At 34.8% G+C, this 19,692-nt stretch overlaps 1 protein-coding gene and 1 long non-coding RNA gene across 5 annotated transcripts; one reads left to right on the forward strand and one right to left on the reverse strand.

Annotated features, from left to right (window-relative positions):
• Positions 1–852: 852 nt before the first annotated feature.
• On the reverse strand, positions 853–7,726 carry LOC137251111 (uncharacterized). 3 transcript variants are annotated; one of them, XR_010953164.1, is made up of 3 exons: positions 7,443–7,726; positions 2,362–2,549; positions 853–2,194 (listed from the first exon to the last, which is right to left on the reverse strand). It is a non-coding gene; the product is annotated as an uncharacterized lncRNA (long non-coding RNA). The 3 variants fall into 3 exon arrangements; XR_010953162.1 differs by having other exon boundaries at positions 2,362–2,564; XR_010953163.1 differs by lacking the exon at positions 7,443–7,726 and adding an exon at positions 4,757–5,411 and having other exon boundaries at positions 2,362–2,564.
• Positions 7,727–9,206: 1,480 nt separating this feature from the next.
• LOC137251117 (VPS35 endosomal protein sorting factor-like) lies at positions 9,207–16,994 on the forward strand. Of its 2 annotated transcripts, XM_067785186.1 has the most exons (13): positions 9,211–9,999; positions 10,062–10,224; positions 11,047–11,386; positions 11,453–11,605; positions 11,755–11,923; positions 12,006–12,172; positions 12,258–12,540; positions 13,054–13,364; positions 13,431–13,786; positions 13,851–13,990; positions 15,382–15,547; positions 16,009–16,277; positions 16,340–16,994. In XM_067785186.1, exons 1-13 carry the CDS (start codon positions 9,685–9,687, stop codon positions 16,445–16,447), a joined length of 2,940 nt encoding a protein of 979 aa, XP_067641287.1. In that variant the 5' UTR covers positions 9,211–9,684; the 3' UTR covers positions 16,448–16,994. The 2 variants fall into 2 exon arrangements, with proteins under 2 accessions (XP_067641298.1, XP_067641287.1); XM_067785197.1 differs by lacking the exons at positions 16,009–16,277; positions 16,340–16,994 and adding an exon at positions 14,046–14,091 and having other exon boundaries at positions 9,207–9,999; positions 15,382–15,472.
• The last annotated feature ends 2,698 nt before the right edge of the window (positions 16,995–19,692 follow it).

The following is a 19,692-nucleotide window of genomic DNA, read 5'->3' on the forward strand; positions in this document are numbered from 1 at the left end:
TGCTTCTTTTAATTTTACCTACAAATCGGCGGGACGGGACCTAAATGTTGCTAATATATTCGTAACATTTTTGAGTTGATACCTTAGCGCTTTATTTAACTGTATAGTATTTTTTTCAGGGCCGATTGCCCCTTGAGAAGACCTATCGATACATATGTACATATACAATTGTTTATACCTTAAAATTACAGTTATTTTTACTTAACCGTATCTATTAGCATCAGTTATTGGTGCCTTAACCTATAAATCACATAAATATAGCAGAGAACGCAAAAAATTTAACTAGAATTTTCTTAAAGATTTTCGTAATATGGACGTTAGTACTGTTTGTGTGTGTTTATTTTGAGCGACCCTGCTAACCATGAGTGGATAAAAATTTGGGTAATCATATACAGACGCTATCCCAACAATTGGATAATAAGTTGGATAATTTTGTTCGGCGAGGCGCCGATATTATCCATGGTGAAATGTGATATTTCGTGTACGTGTGATCCCAACTCTGTCGCGCTCATTCAGAACCACCATATCAAAAATGAATAGCTGAACTGCTCTCAAAATGTCATTTTAAAGAGGCTGCATACTTTTAGGCACTCCAGAGTTGCCAGCCCAATGATGAATTAATCGATAATGCGAATTGAAAATACCTAAAAAATTGCAAAACCACCACAAAATAAACAAAAACCACCCGCATGTCCAAAATTTTTCATTCTGTGTTTTTATTAAGAAATTACGTTTTTCAACTTAAAAATACAACAAATTCATTTTAAGTAAGTATGAATAATTTAGATACCTATATGCATATTTTAGATATTTACATTAAAAAATATTTACAAAAATTCGTTTTTGTTCCTTCATTATGTTAAAATACATTTAACACATTTCATTTTTCTATTGATTAGTGTTACGTTTTGGTTTTGATTTAAAATTCAAATAAATATTTTTCTTATTTAAAATATAGATTAGTTATCATTCTTTCAATTAAATTTAACAAATACTTTTACTTTCAAAATTTAGTTTTAATAATTTATGAACAGTTGCAAGTTTTTAAAAAATAAATACATAAAACTATAAATATAGTTAAGCTCGAAAAAAACTTATGAAATTTGCTTCAAATATATTATCCACTGACTTTTTGTACTGGGTATTTATAAGTAAGAAAAGTGTTTAACATAGGAAAGCAGTTGTGATGAGAATTTAAATAGAACGCGTTGTCGCATGCTTCGCTTGGACTTGGTATTAGTTGATCATAAATCAATATTCAACGAACTTTGGACAGCAAGATTTATATCGAAGAAAACGAGGGACGCGACAAAACGTTCTATGTAAATCGGTATTAGGAATTGGAGGTTATTAACAAAAGAATAATATAATCATAAATGGTGGACTTGACTATTTATTATATTATAAATAATTTAACGTAATATTCGGGATCGGAAGTTAAAAAAAAAAACAAAGTATAAGAAGAAAAAGTGGATTTCACAATTTATTTTTAGTTAACTTTACTAATCTTAAAGTAAATAATATAAAGTAAAGTAATATTAGGTAGTTATTTACACAGTTAAAGAATAGAAAAAGGGGTTGACTATGGTAACTATACTAATTCTGAAGTAAATAATTGCTGACTGAAATTCAAATTTTTCATTTGCAATGCATATGTAGCAATTTTTTGTGTAATAGCAGCAACTATCGCCACTTTTATTCATTCGCCGTCAGTTCAGCAGGTGACTTCATTTAATAGTTTGTATATTTCAATCTCATTTACGCCATAGTGAATGCGATAGTCGCTGTTATTACAAAAGCAGTTATATAGCAGTTATACTCCCACGCCAACTCGTTGGTAAAGAGTGGCTGCATGACACTCTCGATTGACCCTTTTGTGCCTTTTAGCCGAAAAATGATGGCCGACTATAAGATTGTATATATATATTCAATTGTTGAGTGTTTTATTTATATATTCGATCCAGTAAAGATAGGGGCATACCATAGCATCAGCGTGAGCCTTATTGGTAAGGCACCCTTCCTCCCTCAGCACCGTTTCTTCCGATGACATAGGGAGCAAACTTTGTTAAAAGGTTTATTCCTCGCTACCCACGTCTCCGGAGATACGACCGATGCTTCTTTCCGTTTTGGCGGAAAGCACCTTAACCTCACGCAGAACTTGGCCTTGAGTCTGCACCTCTGCACGTTCGGGCATCTAAAATTTAAGTTGAGTTTCATTAAGGTAAAATTTCACATATGGACAAATCAGGATAGCGGTAGACCATCGGTGCAAAGCATTAAATCAAATACCAAAGATTTGTAAATTGGTTGTGGAATACCAATACTACCACTCTGTGGACTGAATTTATTAAAAATACCCACCTTGTCGGCGATCACTTTTTCTAAGGCGGCTAGTCGTTTCAACATTTCTTCTTGCCGAGCCTCTATCCTTGAAACTCCATCCAAAAGGCGTTCCATTTCAGTGACCTCTTCAAAGTCTCTCTTTACAGCCAGTGGTTGGGTGGCAACACGTTGATAAAATGGTTGCGAAATTTTAAAGCGTCGTGATACTAAAAAAAATTTAACTAAAATAAATTTATTACCTACTGGGATTGCAAAATACTTAAAGTCTAGGTCTTCCTTACTTATGCTATAAATGCTCTCATCTATAATCTGACCTACTAAAATACCTAATCCAGATGAGGAAACAATGGGCTCTCTAAAAACGTCTGCAACTTGTGTCAAAATTACAACATTAAAAGTGTTTCCTTCGCTCTGTTGGTTGACAATTTTTAGGGAACCTATCTTACTGCTATAAGAAAAGTTATGCCTGTCTTTGGTAGAACTTATAACAAATTTATCCATACTTGATACTTCCTTCAATTCTTAAAAATAATTGTTGCAGTATATTATTTGGACTATTAATCATTTTCTTAATATGTTGCATATAATTTTTGAACTTATATGCTGAAAAGTTATCTGGTGGACCGAACTGTTTAACGCAATCAGTTAAATGTAAGAGCCCGTGAACATTAAAACTAACAAAATCCGCGCCGTATAATTCAGCAAACACTCTAACAAATCCTTCTAAAATTTCATTCGCGACAAGAGAGAGGTCTAATACCGCAATGTAATAGCAAAAAGTGAGAATACAGGTTGTCTGGAATGCAGTCTTTTAAAACAAACAGGCCTGAATACAATAAAAATTGGTGGTATTCTGTTGACTTCCAGTTTTTTACTTGATCTAAATCTCGGCTGCGTCTAGGGAATTCAGGGGGAACGTAACTGTTGAGAAACTTCAATTTTGCATTCATTCTTATTAAGTTCCATCTTGTAACAAGTTTTTCAAGTAGTTTCTTCATTACTCCCAAATCCACTAAATGCATAGGTTCTAAAGGGAACTGAGAAACCATGGTAATATTTACGGATTCTAACACATTTTCATTATCCCTGAATTGAGCTAAATGATTTTGTATATCTACTCTATTCTTAAAAGAAATACAAGCTCATCCTAGCTCCGAACATCTGACCTACTTGTTCACATTTAGGGCAGCTTCAAATTTTCAGTCCGCCTATGCCTACATCTATGGAAATCCGTTCCAAGTCTTGTAAAAAATTTAATTCTTCAAATGCGAAATTGTACTGTATTCCCAAATACAATAGCTCTCCCTCGGGAAAAGGTCTAATATAAACTGCTTCGCTACTTGTTCCCATAACTGTTCGAGCATCTAACGGTAGTTCTTTGAGTCCGGCGCCCTCCAAGGAACGTAAAAGGTCGGTAAGGCTGATTTGAATTGTTTTTTGCCGGATCGTACAACCTTTCAACGCTGTTCGTATTCTGTCTGTCAGGCTTAATGTCTCCTCCAAGCTTTCTGCCAACTCATCGTCGTCAAATAAAAACCGCTCATTGTCGCTATCGCTATCGATATATTCTTCGTCTTTATTTAAGTCAAAAGTAGTGGGCTCCACATTGGGAAGTGGCACATCATCGCTTGCTACTCTGAGAATAATAGCATCCCTGCTAGTAGATGGTATATCATCACTACCTACTCTAGAAGATTCGTTAAGGCCTGTAAGTGCTTCCTACTCTAGAAGAGTCGTTGAGCCTACGAAGCTTGTTTACAGTTTCATCTTAAACTGCCTTCTCCTTCCTCAAAAGTTTGTTAAATGTTTTCCTATTCATGTTTGTTTCAATGATAAATAGCTAATAGTTATATAAAAAAGATAAAAAATAACTATGATTATAACAATGAAAATAAAACTAGTAATATTAATAATAATGAAAATAATAATAATTATGATAAGAATAATAATAACAATAATAATAATGGCTATATAATAATATTTGTGATAAAAATTGAAATGTTTGTGTCCTTTATAATTGTCCCATAATTGAATTGCAAATAAGAAAATTAAAAGAAAAAATTAGTAAAATTTACAAATAAAAAAGAAACAAACACATAATGAAAGCTACAGATGAATTAGATGAATTAAAATAAGGTAAGGAAGTCTGAGTTGGGGGAAACTGAACGTTTTATACCGAGCCGATTTTAGACACAAAAAAAACTGAAATTGTTCAATATACTACTTACGATCTAATTCTGAGAGTAATCGGTAACATAACAAAGCATAGTTTCGCGAATGAAATAAAATTAAAGTTAAATAAATGCTTCTAAACTACACCGGGTACTCCAATGCTTACCCAGGGACGTCCTGTCCCAGGGGAACAACAACGTCCTGACCTACCACAACTCAGGCGTAGTCACCCGTCACTTACCCCTAGCGAGACGACGCCTCCCCCGCTGCCCATCAGAACTCTGCCTTTAAACTGTAATGAATAACTGGGAAGATCACCGAGATAGTCGATTTCATGCCTGCTCTGGGTATAATGCCCACTGAAAAGATAGCAAGAGCGCTTTATCATCTGTTTGATCGCGACATAGACCGCAAGGACAGTGTCTTAGAACGTCATGGCCTATCTGTCCGGTCAGGCGATGCAAACCTAGAAATCATTAACATCTACATCCCCCCTGCCACCTGTTGCCCCAGTGGATATAAGAATAACCGCTTGCAAAAGTTTTATCTATGGATTTGAGCCATATCAAACCCGAGAAAATAAAATGATAAAGTATCCATCGCCTTTAGGAATGTGCAAGCAGACGGGCACATTAACACCAACAAGACTCACCCATTACCATCACCTCCACAAGGCCAAGCCCTCTAAATCAATAGGCCCAGGCGAAATAAACATTCCAGTGCTAAAAAAACCGTGGCGCTGAAAAAATAATCAACATAACGCACGTTTTCAACCTGTCGCTGAGGTCCTTAGTCGTTCCCGAACAATGGAAAATTGATAGTATATTTCCACCACTAAAGCCTGGGAAACCAGCAAACGAAGACGAGTCATATCGACCGTTCTCACTCCTTTCACCAGTGCCGAGGGCATTGGAAATTGACCTGCTCTCTCATTTCACGGTAAATCTTTTCAAAGCCACCCATCAATATTGCTACCTCAACAAGCATAACACTACCCGCGCTAAACGCCATAAACACTCAGACAAGTTACGGACTGAACCAGGAAAAACCCCAGCATAGGATGGTGCTCGTGGCACTTGACATTGGTATTAATAATCCGAAGGCGGAAAATAAAAATTTTAAGTCGTTCAAACGATATTAACGAAACCCGAAAAATTACCCGCGGGTACCTCCGTAACCGGGGGTGGAATCCATAGTATTTTTGCGCAGAACACCTTTCTGCGTTGGCGGCCTTCGGCCGCGCTTATAAAAAATTACCCTGGGTGGGTCTAACACCAATTTGGTGACCAAAACTAAAACGCGCAAAACACTTATGTTCACAATTTTTTTTTGTGGGCACAACATTACAAAAACCACATGAAAATCGCCAACTTTAACTGCAAATATCTCCGGACAGATATTAAATTTTTCTTTTCCGCCTTCGTATTATTGTTGTCTAGGTCAATACGAGTCTTTTGACATGTCTCTCGATATTTTTGGTAGCGTATTAGAATGTCATGCTGTCGTATAGAATTACCCATGCCACTATAAACACACGTCCAAAAATGTCGGGAGATGTATGAAAAGATGCGTCTTGGACCCAGAATGCGAATCCGAAAACGGAAAACAAAAATTTTGAGTCGTTCAAATGATGGCAATTCTATACGAAAGTATGACATTCTTAATACACTTCCAATAATATCGGGAAGGGTCTCAAAAGACGCTGGCCGGTCCCCCAATGGGGTGCAATCAAAATTTAATCCGTGAAAATTACCTTTGTACACAAAATTGTTTCCTGTGTACCAACATTACAACAACCATACAAAAAGTTGCAATTTCTTTTGCAAGTATCTCTTCACGGATATTTTTGGACGTTTATTTAGAGTTTTGTTGTTGTTGTTGTAGCAGAGAATTATTTAGAGTGTATAGAATTACCTAAATTAATTCACATACATATCTTTAAATATGTCCACATTCTTTTTCTTTGCCAACAAGATCATAAACAAATGACCCCACAGTATCTGCTTGTTACCCCAAGCAGACCAAAACTTTCGAGGGTGGTATAAAAAGGCCAGCGTTTGCTTCCGTATTAAATAAGCGGAACATAATAACTATTTATTTCACATTTTTATAAAAAAAAAAACAATTTTCTTTAGCACACAACTGCTAAAACTAGTCAAAATATATCGGGCGAGGTGTCAATAGAAGCGCTTTGAAGTCAGAGCAACGAATCTGAAAGCGGAAATTGAAAATTTTATATCTGTGCACAGATATTTTTAGTTAAAGTTGGCATTTTTCATGTGATTGTTGTAATGTTGTTGTTCACAGGTAAACATTTTGTGTACGATGGGAATTTGCACTGATTTAATTTTGATTCTACCTCCTTGGTGGTAATTTTTTATAAGCGCGGCTGAAGGGCAAAATTCTATGGATCACACTTCCGGTTTCGGAGGGACCAGGGGTCATTTTTTGGGTTTTCGTTAATACATTTTGGGTAACTGCAAATATCTCTGCACAGATATAAAATTTTCAATTTCCGCTTTCAGATTCGTTGTTCTGAGTTTAAAGCGCTTCTATTGACACCTCTCCCAATATATTTTGACTAGTTTTAGCAGTTGTGTGCTAAAGAAAAGAATTACCAGCAATTATTGTGCCATCAAACATATGTATATAACTACATACCCGTATTATGGTGATCAAAAACAAAGTCAGTCCTGCGTTGGATGGACACAACTTCAACTAATTTGGCTATCACCATAATATCTGTATTTACTCAGAACCATTCATATTATGACGATACCAAACAATATTCCTGATCTCGGTCAAGTTCATAATATGTAACACTGATTTGGTATCTTCATAATAAGGGTAAGTTCTGTTATATTTCCATATTTGCACTGCTACAACAACAAAAAGTTTTATACTAAAATAACTAAACATTTACTTACCTCGGATAATCCAACGTGGAAGTGGCCTCTTAGAGAAGCCCTTTTGTGGCTGATGAAAGCTGTTTTGCTATGCTGGAGATTTTTTTTGAACATTCGCCCGTTTTACTTTAGCGAACCCCGAATTATTGCGTGAAAATAATGTCGCACACTTTTCTGTTATATTTTTGTATTATTTTTAATGTTCTTACTCACTTGAGCACTCGTAAAATTCAATTTTTATTAAATTATTTCGGAATGAGACGCGTTTTGCTTAAGAAATTTTTATAAATGGTGGCGAAATCTGTAGTATCTTATTGTTTCATTCCTACATCATACTACTGTTTCATTCGCACATCTTAGAAATTTACCAATTATGAAAAATGTCCCACAAATGTGAGTTCGTGTTAAGGCCAAATTAACCTTCCTTAACCCTAACGCCATAGTCGTAACCTTACCCATATCCATAACCAAATCCAATGTGATCGATTAATGGTGCCTTAACCTAAAAATACTGAAAATTTCACAAAAATGGAGAAAACGCAAAAAATTACAAACATATTCCACAAAAAATTAGTCTCTTACCCAAAACGTATCCAAAACAATAAATAAAATATATCGATTACATTGATTTCCATAAGGTGGTTCGATCAGCTGTTTTATCTGCCCTTCAAAAAACGCGAGTACTCCATAAATAATGTAAGGAAGACTCCTTTGGGAGTATAGGAGTATTCCAAAACTAATCTGTATTCATACAAAAAATGTGCTCCAATTAACATTGCGATGTCCTAGGAGAGGAGTAGGTGATCCCACTCTCGCTTTGTTTGTGAGTAGTCCATAGAGTACATACTTGAGAGTAATTTCCAAAGTACTTTCACTGTAGTACTCCATGGAGCACCCACAGAGGATCATATGCCAAAGTACTAAAGAGGAATTGTGTCGGAAAGAATTATCGGAGTGAATTTAATTTAAAATGAAAGTAAATGAAGAGGGGCAATACAACTTTTATATTTTTTACTACGAATATTCTTATGTTATTTAGTATTTTCGTGAATAAAGAAACTAATTTTTCTCTAAACTATAGTATGTATACATAAAGGGCGAATTAATGTTGACTTATAACCATAAAGCCATAACCAGATAAAACAGCTGATCGAACCTGCCTTATGGAAATCAATGTAATCGATTAATGGTGCCATACCATAACGCTAACTCGCTTACATTGATTTCCTTAAGGCAGGTTCGATCAGCTGTTTTATCTGGTTAGGGCTTTATGGTTATAAGTCACCATTAATTCGCCCTTAAAACCAGTGCGCGGTTGCATTTTATCAGAGTTGCCATAGTAAAATTTTATTATCAGTTATTTGAATGCAATATTTTACTTTTGGCAACTCTGTTCGATCGTCATCGTATCGTGATCACGGTCGTTAAAAAACGAGCAATGATCGGCTGTCGGATGGTGGTCCGCAAACGCATTGCAAAGGAGTATTGTTAGAGTACTCCAACATGAAGAAAATGGAACACGTAATCCAACAATTTTTGCAGGGTGATTATGGTTTTTGGTTATAAGTCAACATTAATTAGCCCTAAAAAAAGAGGATAAATACAATAAGAGCCGTCACTCGTTATTTTTTGGGCATTTACTCGATGTATACTGAGAGGTAGTCGCTACTTTTTTTTTGGGCGAGATGTTTATAAATGTCTTCTATACATTTTCGTAGGGTATTAGTGTTTATTTTTTCGACTGTATTTAACTAACTTATTTAATTCTCTTTCCAAAAATCACAATTGCACAAGGGGCCTACGCGGCATGTATAAATGCGAGACAATTAAAAATGTCCCTCTCAGAAAACATTCGGCATCAATTTTTTCAATTTCCAGTGAAATACTCACCACAAAATAGCGAGTGACGGCTCTTATTGTATTTATCCTCTTTGCCCTAAAACGATATCATAGCCAATCAATTCGCCATATCCACAGCATTAAACTTTAGCAACTTTAACTATAGTTTAAGCTCGCACTAAAAAACAGGGCATAAATATTTTCATTGCGATTAGAAAATGTGGTAATGAATAACTGTATGCCATGTACACAGGCGTTACAATGAATTGTACTTTTGTAATGATCTAGACGCGGTGTAATGTCCTATCATATGTTTTTGTAACGTAAAAATAAAATATTTGTTCAGCAAGCATCAGCTTGACTTGTTTGTATTCTTCGGTAAAAAACTCCCATTTAATCAGTTCAAACTGATTATATCAGCAATATGGCTACCGACTGGAATTGTATACCACACAGCTACGGGGTGACCAAAAACCTTTTGCAAAGTTATACCACATACGAACATCCATTGAAGATACAGACAGTGATCGTCGTAGAAAGCAAAGGTACCAAACAAACGACAAGAGATAATCGGAATAGCTTTGCAAGTAGCAGTAATGCCAGCTCCAGGGCCTCGTCAAGTATATCATTATTAACAGAACCGCTCGCTACTGCTTTGGATGGAACAGATCCGTTATCACAATTTGCACGACAAGAGCAAGAGTTGAAGGATCCATTAACACAAATGGCTACTGAATACGTAAGTAGCTGCGCATTCTCTCTAGAACTTTAATTATTGTTGTTAGTTATTATGCCCATCAGAGTTATCAGAAGAAGACAAAATCTAAGGAAAAATCCAGTTTGGAAGAACATGATTTATGTTGGAGGACAAAGCGTTTAGGAATATTAAATCGTTTTACGACATCGGAGAAACTTTCAATTAGTACAAGTTTTCTGTCAACAGGAAATGCAGGATCTGAAGGAAGTAAGTTTAATTGATGTATTAAAGAGAAAAACAAAATCTCCTTATCATATTGCAAACTGTTAGATCTTTTCGACCTAGAATATTCTCGCGACAGGTATGTCCGGTGAAGGGATGACCAAGAGAGTTCAAAATGGTCATATGAAAGCGTTTCCGAGATGGTCGGGCTAGTGCATTAATTGTGCTAGTTTCAGGGGCGTACACTCTCCAAAACGTTCGGGAAGAGTGGTATTCGAAAAAGAAGTGTTCATATCCGTAACACTCGCCCAAACCTTCGAAGGGTGCTAGTTCCTTGTTCGAAATATGAGGTATTCTGAAGAGGAGAGGGCACAATAGTTGTTGTTGTTGTAGCGATAAGGACAATCCCCGAAGGCCTTGAGTGTTTCCGATGTTGATGTTCCTTTGCCGGATGCAGATCCGGTAAGTTCGGGTAACATATACCATCAAAGTACTAGCCCGACCATCTCGGGAAGGATTTCGTATGACCGCATGAAACCTTCTAGGCCATACCGCCCTCCCACACCCTAAATCAATGAGAAACTTGGGGTCGTCACAGCCCCGGCTCTTGAAAGGTGACGTTGACGGTTGGTTTGGAGAAACTATAAGCCCTGGAAAGGGGTGCGCTGATTACTTCAAATAACGCTATTAAATTCTGTTCAGTGTACCCGAGTTCCGCATACATACTGGTAGTTTCTACCCAATAACCATCTTTTAGTAACACCTGAGAGCAAGAGAAGAATAACCAAAGCAATGTGATAATATAGGAAATTCAAGCCAAAAGCAAATAGTACATTTCATTTAAATACTAATAAATAAATAATTTAGTTAGAGCACAAACTGTGGTCGCAGATAAAGTGAAATTTCGGCTTGAGCAATTAGACGACTTCGATGATAATTCCGTTCGCCACATGATCGATCTAACACAACAAGAGTATATACAACGAATTGAACAGCTGAATCAAGAGCTAGTGCTATCCTGGAATGAGGATCAACGTGTTAAATCATTAAAAATTGTTATACAATGTTCGAAACTGTTATCAGACATTTCGGCAATAAGTTTTTATCCTAGCCAATTTGTGCTGATCACCGATATTCTTGATATGTTTGGAAAATTGGTTTATGAGCGCCTTAATGTAAAGTCAAATAATGTAGGTGGCGATCAAAAGTATGTTAAAATGTTTATTATGTTTAGAGATTTAGATTTTTATTATTTTTATTTACCTATATGTAGCTGCAGAAAACTGGGAAGAACTGAATCTATACATGAAAGTGCACGAGAAACTTGTCAGAATTGGTTTTTCAAAATTGCCTCTATACGGGAGCTACTGCCAAGATTATATGTGGAAATGGCGCTGATTAAATGTTATGAATTTATAGCACCCAAGTAAGTACTGAGATACATGAATATTTGATGACAGTGATATAGCAGGAATTGTGCTAGTGGGTTAGGCTGTTTCTTTGGTTTGTTTCAAAACTAGAACAACGGCAAGGATTAGGCCAAACATTTCAACCATTTCATTTCTCTAATTGCAGTGAATTCGACAATGCTCTACATCGCATCACGAAAATGATACGTGGTATTGGTGACCCTTTGGTACAAGCCTACGCGCGTTGCTATTTGGTACGTGTGAGTCTGACGGTTGCAGCAAATAAAGAATGTATTAAAGAAAATTTTAAGGATTTTTTAAAGATTTATCATACGGCAAGTACTTTTTTAAATTGTTTCTTAAGTAATTACATATGTATAAAAAATAATATCATATTTTGCAATTTTGATTTTATAGATTTTCAGCGGTGCAGTGCGTTCTGAACTCAGTCGTCAACGTATTGATATTGAAACATATTTGACGCTCTATGGACCAGCAGTAGATTTTATGTTACTAGCGCTTGCAAATAAATGTAGCTTATATACCGAAGAAATAATGAACGAATGCAAAGAAATAAAAAATAAGTAAGATTTTGTAACAAAATATTCTTTTAAAAAATGTTTAAATTCTGAAATATTTATTTTTGTATACATACTTCCATATTTACAGTGGTCTCCTTTTGTTGTCCATATTGAATGCATTCAAACCGGACTTCATTGCGGCAAATGCTTTAGAATTTGTAAAACTACTTTCCATTTCGAATACGGATGGTATTTCCAAAGCGCAACTACTTCGTGCTCTTGGTCGTAATGTTAGCGTTTGCCCACCATTGCCAGAAAAGAGACTACAATTTTTGAATGCTGCTTTTAATACTATAGACACTTTCGGTGATACAGCGGAATACATGAATTGTGTAGAAACGTGGGCACATTTTATTACAGAAAATTTTCCAGTAAGAAACGAATATTAAACATATATGTATATCTAGAACGTTCTTTTTTTTCAAATCGTATAAGCAATCGTACTCAACTACTCTGATTTCGTTCTACGACGATTTACGGTTTATTTACTAAAATTTGATTATTGAATTTGAATTTGAACCTAGAATTAATTGTTTGGTTATGTAATCTATCGATATGTGTTCACCCTGTTTCCGATTGGAAAATGAATGCCCCAAAGTAGAAATTATCATACAGGAGCGATGTTTTTAATGCCGGCTTTTCAGTACGAGTTTAAACTCCAGTTGACTGAGTTATAACCTTGCCAATTTGCTTTACAACATAAAACAACACTGCTTACCTCAGCTCAAGCTGCTATAGTGACTGGGTTAAACTATAGTCAAATTTCGATATTTTTTTTTCTTATTCATAAGGAGTTGCCTTTTCACATAGCCTTAAATAATACTGCTGAAAAAACTATATATTTATAAAATCTTTTCTTATTCTCTCTATTTTCTTCCTTGCAGGTCTCAGTCATCAACAATCTATTAGGAACAATAACATTCCGCATTAATGCCAGCCGTGCATATGAGAAACATTATACGCAGTTGCAAAATATTTTAGATAAGATATTACAATATTGTAGTAACACAGAAATGCTGCTTGTCCAAGAACATTTTTTATCATATGTTGATCTCTTTCATAAGGATTCGATTAAGATTGGTGCTTGTAAAAATATACTCACCATGTTTCATCAAAAGTGTGAAGAGAATATTTCGGATGAAATCGTTATCAATGCACTTATGTTTACTGGTAAAACTCTAAATGATTCCGTAACGTAAGTTATTGGCTTTTCTCGATGTTGATTAAGTCAAACTTTGAATTTTATTTTCTCTTTTCGCAGCGCCTTAACAGTAGAAGATGAACGTCGTCATATTTCCCATCTAATCAGCAGTTTTATACGTAAAGTAAATTTTCCGCGTGATTTTGAACGTCAACTAAGCTTTTATGTAGAAGCGCGTGGTGCTTATACTAATTTGGATCCTGTCTATATAACATTGGTTAATGCTACAAATAAATTAGCTATTGAGGTACATCATATTGTCAATGGCAATCATACACGAAAAACAGCAGCATTTGTAAAGGCTTGTGTAGCTTTTTGTTTTATAACAATTCCGAGTATAACAGCAATTCAAACGCAAATGGATTTATATTTATTGACTGGTCAGGTGGCATTACTAAATCTCTGTTTGGGCCAGGGTAGGTCTTCTTTTGTTTTAAGAATTTTTCAAAAGTGTTTTTTATAATTTGTATTAAATTTCAGCTGATTCGAGCTTTGAAGCAGCACTGCAATTAGTTGGCGAATTGCCGCGCTCTATTGAAATTGAAGGCAAAAAACGCAGTTTGGAGAATTATTTAGTTTCATATCTTTGCAATATGTTGAGTACATTACTCGTGGTTCCGGCAAGTTAATTCCCTTAATTTGTTTACATCTCTATATTAATGTCCCGTTTTTCAGCACGAGTTTGAACTACAATTTAAGCGGAGCTTACTTTAACCACTGGGTGGGCGATTATATAAAAATTTACTGATCATCTTTGTTCAAACGCACTTCAACTAGGGTGTAATATATCATTTAGCCTACCCAATCATTGCAGCGTCTTTCAGGCGGAGGTGGCTGCTATAAATGAGGAAGGGGGAAGGCTGCTCACGGCTTTAACCAAATTTGTATTTACTCTGACAGCCAGGCTGCACTAAAAGCACTTGGATCGGTAACATGTAAGTCCAGGATAGTAGAGAAGTGCCGCAAATCTCTTAACGAGATCGCTGTGCAAACTTACCTCAGTTTGGTATGGGTGCCTGGACACTCGAATATACCGGGCAATGAGATGGCTCACGAACTTGCAAGAGGGGGCACATCCGTTCCACTTTCGTGGTCCTGGAAGGGATTGAGCATGGCGCTCGCTACCTGTAAGCTCATTTTGAAAGGGATTTTCCTTAGGGAAGCGGGTGTGAGATGGAGCAATCTTGAATCCTGCTACCACTCCAATCTCGTGTGGCCTGAATGGGACGCGAGACGCACAAAAAGTCTCCTTGGTAGGGGGGCATATCTCTGGCGGTTGGACTTATAACCGGTCACAGCAACCGGGAGGCACGCACGGTACGCACAACGGCCGGGTGCTCCCTATAATGATTAATGCAGGAGCTGCAAAGACGAAGAGGAGATAGAAACAGTCAAACATTTTCTGTGCGATTGTCCCGTGCTTTGGCACAAGAGGAAGAAAACTCTGGGATCTCCCTTCTTTGACGATCTTTGTGATCTGGCTAAGTTGGAACCTTAGAAACTCCTTACGTTTGCTGTATCGAGCTGTTGGTTTGAGTAGGGGGAGATCCACGTGGTATCACAATGGGACCTTTTTGGGCCTAAGTGCACTGGTGCTCGCACCGGTGGACACTCTAACCTAACCTAACCTTGTTCAAACGAACAGGGTTAATGTCTAGACAATTTGTGTGGGCTTATGTTTGAACCAACACTTGTATATCCCGTTAGATGTAGTCCTCATTGTGTTAAATGTTGTTTAATATCAAAAGGACATTTTTAATACAGACTAATTCCCAATTGATTATCAGAGTTTCTTTATGATATTTCGTCTAAACTGTTCTCCGAATGCCAATAGGCATAGTCAGTATCCAAGACGTCAAGCTAGGTTCAAAGCGGAAATGGTAAAGAGAAAGGGAGGTATTGTAAAGTTAAAGGGAAGACAGATGACGAGGAACCGAAATACATGTTTTCATGCAATTTTTAGTATTAATATTTATTTGCTCCGTAAATTTGTTTTTATTTCTCTTCACAGGATAGCCCTGATCAAGGCGTGTTATATTTTCTGCGTCTATTACTCGAAGTAGTCAATAAATTTCCCTTCGATTCGTACAGCTCTGGTCCTGTTGCAGTTTATTTACATGCATTGGATATGTTGTATGTACAGAGCTTAGAAGAATTTCCATATCACATACCTGGAGGTAAGAAAAAAAATTTTTAAATAACTAATAAATGAATTTTAAGAACCGATATCGCGGCATCGATTTTGCGATAGGATTTGGGCTCAGGAAAAAAAGTTCCACTACGCATACCCAAAACAATAATTTTCGAGCCTGCGAAAAAAAATGGAAAGGGTAAATTTTTCGACCAAAACACTCCCCAAAACCCAAAAAATATTTTTTTTTTTCAAAAAACTGTTGTAAAAACGTTGGCGATAACAGTTTAAAAAAAAGAAATATTTTTTGGTTTTTGGGTAGCGTTTTGGTAGAAAAATTTACCTTTTCGCCATTTTTTTTTCGCAAGCTCGAAAATTATTTTTTGGGTATGCGTAGTGGAACTTTTTTTCCTGAGCCCAAATCCTATCGCAAAATCGATGGCGCGATATCGGTTAATAAATCGACCCAGTCTAATATACATATTGTTATTCTCGTAAATTTTCTAGTTGTCTCCAATGATGAGCTATATGGGCATGATTCGAAATTCATTGCTGAAGTAAACAATATGTGCGTTCAGGTGATAGATCAAATCTTAGCTCAACTCAAAATACTCGGTAAAGAGCAACAGCAACGCACGCAGGCTACATTAGCTTTGGAATTATTTTTACGCATCGTGCGTTATTCAGATCTCAGCCGTGAGAAAACATTTAATTTAGCTGTTAATCTATGGCTGCTTGCGGTAAAAGCAGAGCTGCACATCGATGGAAAACTAATTGTAATTATTATTTTTTTAATGTACCTACTCCTTAATGTGTTTCTATTTTATTTCATTTATAGCCACATACACTGCGAAGCGTTGAATATACATACAATCAAATCAAGAACATAAATATGAAGCATGCAAAGGCGCTGGAGCAGTTAATATTGCGGATACGTAACAAATAATTTATCCAATTTTTTTTTTCTTTCTAAGCGTATTAAGTATTTGTTAGTAAACCCTTGGTTCGTATACGTTCCGTTTCAAATCAGCTTATATTAGAAAACTAGCAAAACTACACCTTTTCCAGTTTAAGTTCAGAAATTTACAATTCAAGTTCAGAAATTTACAATTCAATTTCAGAATTTTCAATTCAAGGTCAGAAAATTACAATTCAAGTTCAAAAATTACAATTTAAATTCAGAAATTTACAATTCAAATGCAGAAAATTTCAATTCAAGTTCGGAAATTTCAATTTAAATTGAGAAAATTGCAATTCAAGTTCAGAAAATTTGTCGGGTATTTTTTTTTTTTTTTTTCATCCAGTGCAAATAAATGCATGTAAGATGGTATCTATGTGTTAAGGAAGCATTGGACATCTTAACTCGATTAAATCAATTTTGGGAGATAGCGAGAAAAAACTCTCGCTCATAAGAAGCAATTGCAATGCCTTCCAGCTATATTCTTAGCGTCACAACCATTGATCTGCACAGATTATGACAGCAGTGATGACAAAGATATATAAAGACTCCATAAATGGAATGTCTTCTTACGTGCAATTATGCACCATTACACACAAATACGCTTTAATTAAAACACACATACACGTATATTTTATAATTATTTATATTAATATTTTATTTAATAATTAAAATGTATTTTTTTAAAATTTGATTATTAATTTACATATAAGATGAACAACGATACTTCACATTCGATCACCTTCAATTCAAATTACCCAAACTCAAACTAAATTATTTTTTCACCTCGCCTACTATGCATTTGAAAAATCCAAATATTTTCAATTGCATACTAAGCTCAATACACACAAGTGCGCAAGGTGGAAGTGTATTATATCACCCTCCTTTCGAAAAGAAGGATGTGACAAATTGATCAGTTTTGTCACGTCCTTCTTGCTTATTCAGCTGCAAGATTAATTGTTTTGAATGAACGAATATGCATTATTTAGAAAAAAAAACCAGACTAACTTATTTATTAATTATTATTATTACTACTATGTTAATACTATATTAGGTTAATACTACATTAAGTAATTTACAAATAATTACTAACTTATATTCTAAACATTATGTTAATAATTCAAATATTAAATTCAATTTGTATTATTAAACAATTTATTCATTTAGTATTTTTTTTTTTGAATTTTTTTTTTTTAATTTTCATTAATCCAACAACTAAATTTTAGTCTATGCTAAAACTAAAATATAAGAATATTTATTTTATCTTATGTATTCTATTTTTATGTACTAATTTTTTCTTTTTAATTTTGTTATCAAAAATTGTTACATTAACTCCATCAATTTTTGTTATAGTGTAGGGGCCCTGATATATGTTTGCATGTTTATCTCTAGGTTCTTTTTTTATTAGAACTCGATCATTTATATTAATAGTCAAAGGTTTTGTTGTTTTATCGTAAACATTTTTATTTCTAATTTTATGTTTATTAATTAATTCTTTTGCAAGTAGATGTGACTTTTGCATACGATATTTTACCTCTTTTGCATAATTTTCAACATTATAAATTGGATCTATATTTTCCTTCTTTAACTCATTTGGCAAAGTAACTTTTCTACCAAATACTAATTCAAAAGGTGTAAATAGATTATCAAAAACAGTACTTGTTGTTGTATTATGCAAAAATGTAAAATATTTTAAATAAACGTCCCATTCGGGAAATGAATCGTCAAGGTAAGCTCTTAAATATTCGTTAAATACACGATGATTCCTTTCAATAGTACCAACAGTTTCATGATGATAAGGTGTTGAAAAATTATGCTCAATTTTCAAAAGTTTAGTCAATTCCGCAAAAATTTCATTTTTAAATTCTGTACCTAAATCTGATTTAATAGATTTCATTATTCCATAAATTAAAATAAAACTTTCAAAAATTGCAGATGCAACTGTTTTTGCACTCTTATCTGGAATAGCTATTGTAACTAAATATTTGCTCAAATCGCACATAATGGTAACTGCGAACTTATTCCCATTATTCGACTCAGGCAAAGGTCCTATCGTGTCTATAACTACTATATCAAAAGGCTTGCAAGGTGTTGGTGTAAGCACCATATTTTCTTTTGTTTTGGGCTTAACTTTGTTTAACAGGCATTTTTCACAATTTTTCACAAATTTAGCAATATCGCGCGTCATATTTTTCCAAAAATGTTTTGTACGTATTTTCGCGTATAACTTCTTATATCCACAATGACCACCTGATATTGGATCATTATGATAAACTGTCATAAGTTTTAATTTCGTGTCTTCATCAGTTACCGTCTCTACTGGCTCTGTCAATATAATTATTAAATGTTTTAAAATTTTATTCCCGGTTTCTTTAAAATTTGCAATAGTAAAATGATGAAAAATATTATCATCTTTCTGCCATTCAATATTCTTAATATTGTGATTGCCGGCATTATGTTCCAGCCTCAAAAGTAGCTCATCTAAATTCACTATTTTGTTAACAATCTCAAAATTAAGTAGCTCGAGCTTTTTATGTTTTAAGTGCGCACATATTTCTATATTACTAATATCACCATTCTTATCATAATTTATATTCGACTTTATTCTCGGGATTTTATTTGAAAAATTATAAGCAAATTTGTCGTAAACTTGTAATGTTTCTGTCTGTATTTGTCGGTTATCGTTTTGTATCTGTATTTCCTCTTTTTGCTTTGTCATTGACCTTGTTTGTACTGCCAATATATGTTTAGTCGAATTTTTTAACTCATCTATAGTTATACGAGAAAGAGCATCTGCACCTACATTCGCTTTACCTTTTATATACTCTATAGTAAAATTATACTCAGATAACTCTAAACGTATTCTAGACAGTTTTGACGTAGGATCTTTCATATTAAATAAATAAACTAACGGCCGATGATCTGATCTCACTATAAAGTGTGTACCATAAACGTATGGCCGAAACTGCTTAACTGCAAAATATATTGCCAAAAGTTCTAATTCGATAATTGCTTTATTTTGTTCAGACTTGCTAAATGCTTTTGAAGCGAAACAAATTGGTAAATCGTTACCATTATGATCTTGACTCAATATCGCACCACACCCAATTTTCGAAGCATCAACTGTTATTAGAAATTCTTTAGTGAAATCTGGATATTGCAAAAGTTTTGGAGACATTAAACTTTTTCTTAGTTTCTCAAATGCCAGCTCGCACGAGGTATCCCAATTAAAT

This window comes from Eurosta solidaginis, chromosome 1 (assembly GCF_040869045.1).
Source record: "Eurosta solidaginis isolate ZX-2024a chromosome 1, ASM4086904v1, whole genome shotgun sequence".
NCBI classification, from domain to species: domain Eukaryota; kingdom Metazoa; phylum Arthropoda; class Insecta; order Diptera; family Tephritidae; genus Eurosta; species Eurosta solidaginis.

Bases quoted from the DNA above. Each gene is read 5' to 3' on its own strand.
- LOC137251117 (XM_067785186.1), top strand. From the start codon at position 9,685: ATGGCTACCGACTGGAATTGTATACCACACAGCTACGGGGTGACCAAA. The intron at 12,173-12,257 runs GTAAGATTTTGT...CCATATTTACAG, and splicing joins TGCAAAGAAATAAAAAATAA to TGGTCTCCTTTTGTTGTCCA. The intron at 15,548-16,008 runs GTAAGAAAAAAA...TAAATTTTCTAG, and splicing joins TCCATATCACATACCTGGAG to TTGTCTCCAATGATGAGCTA.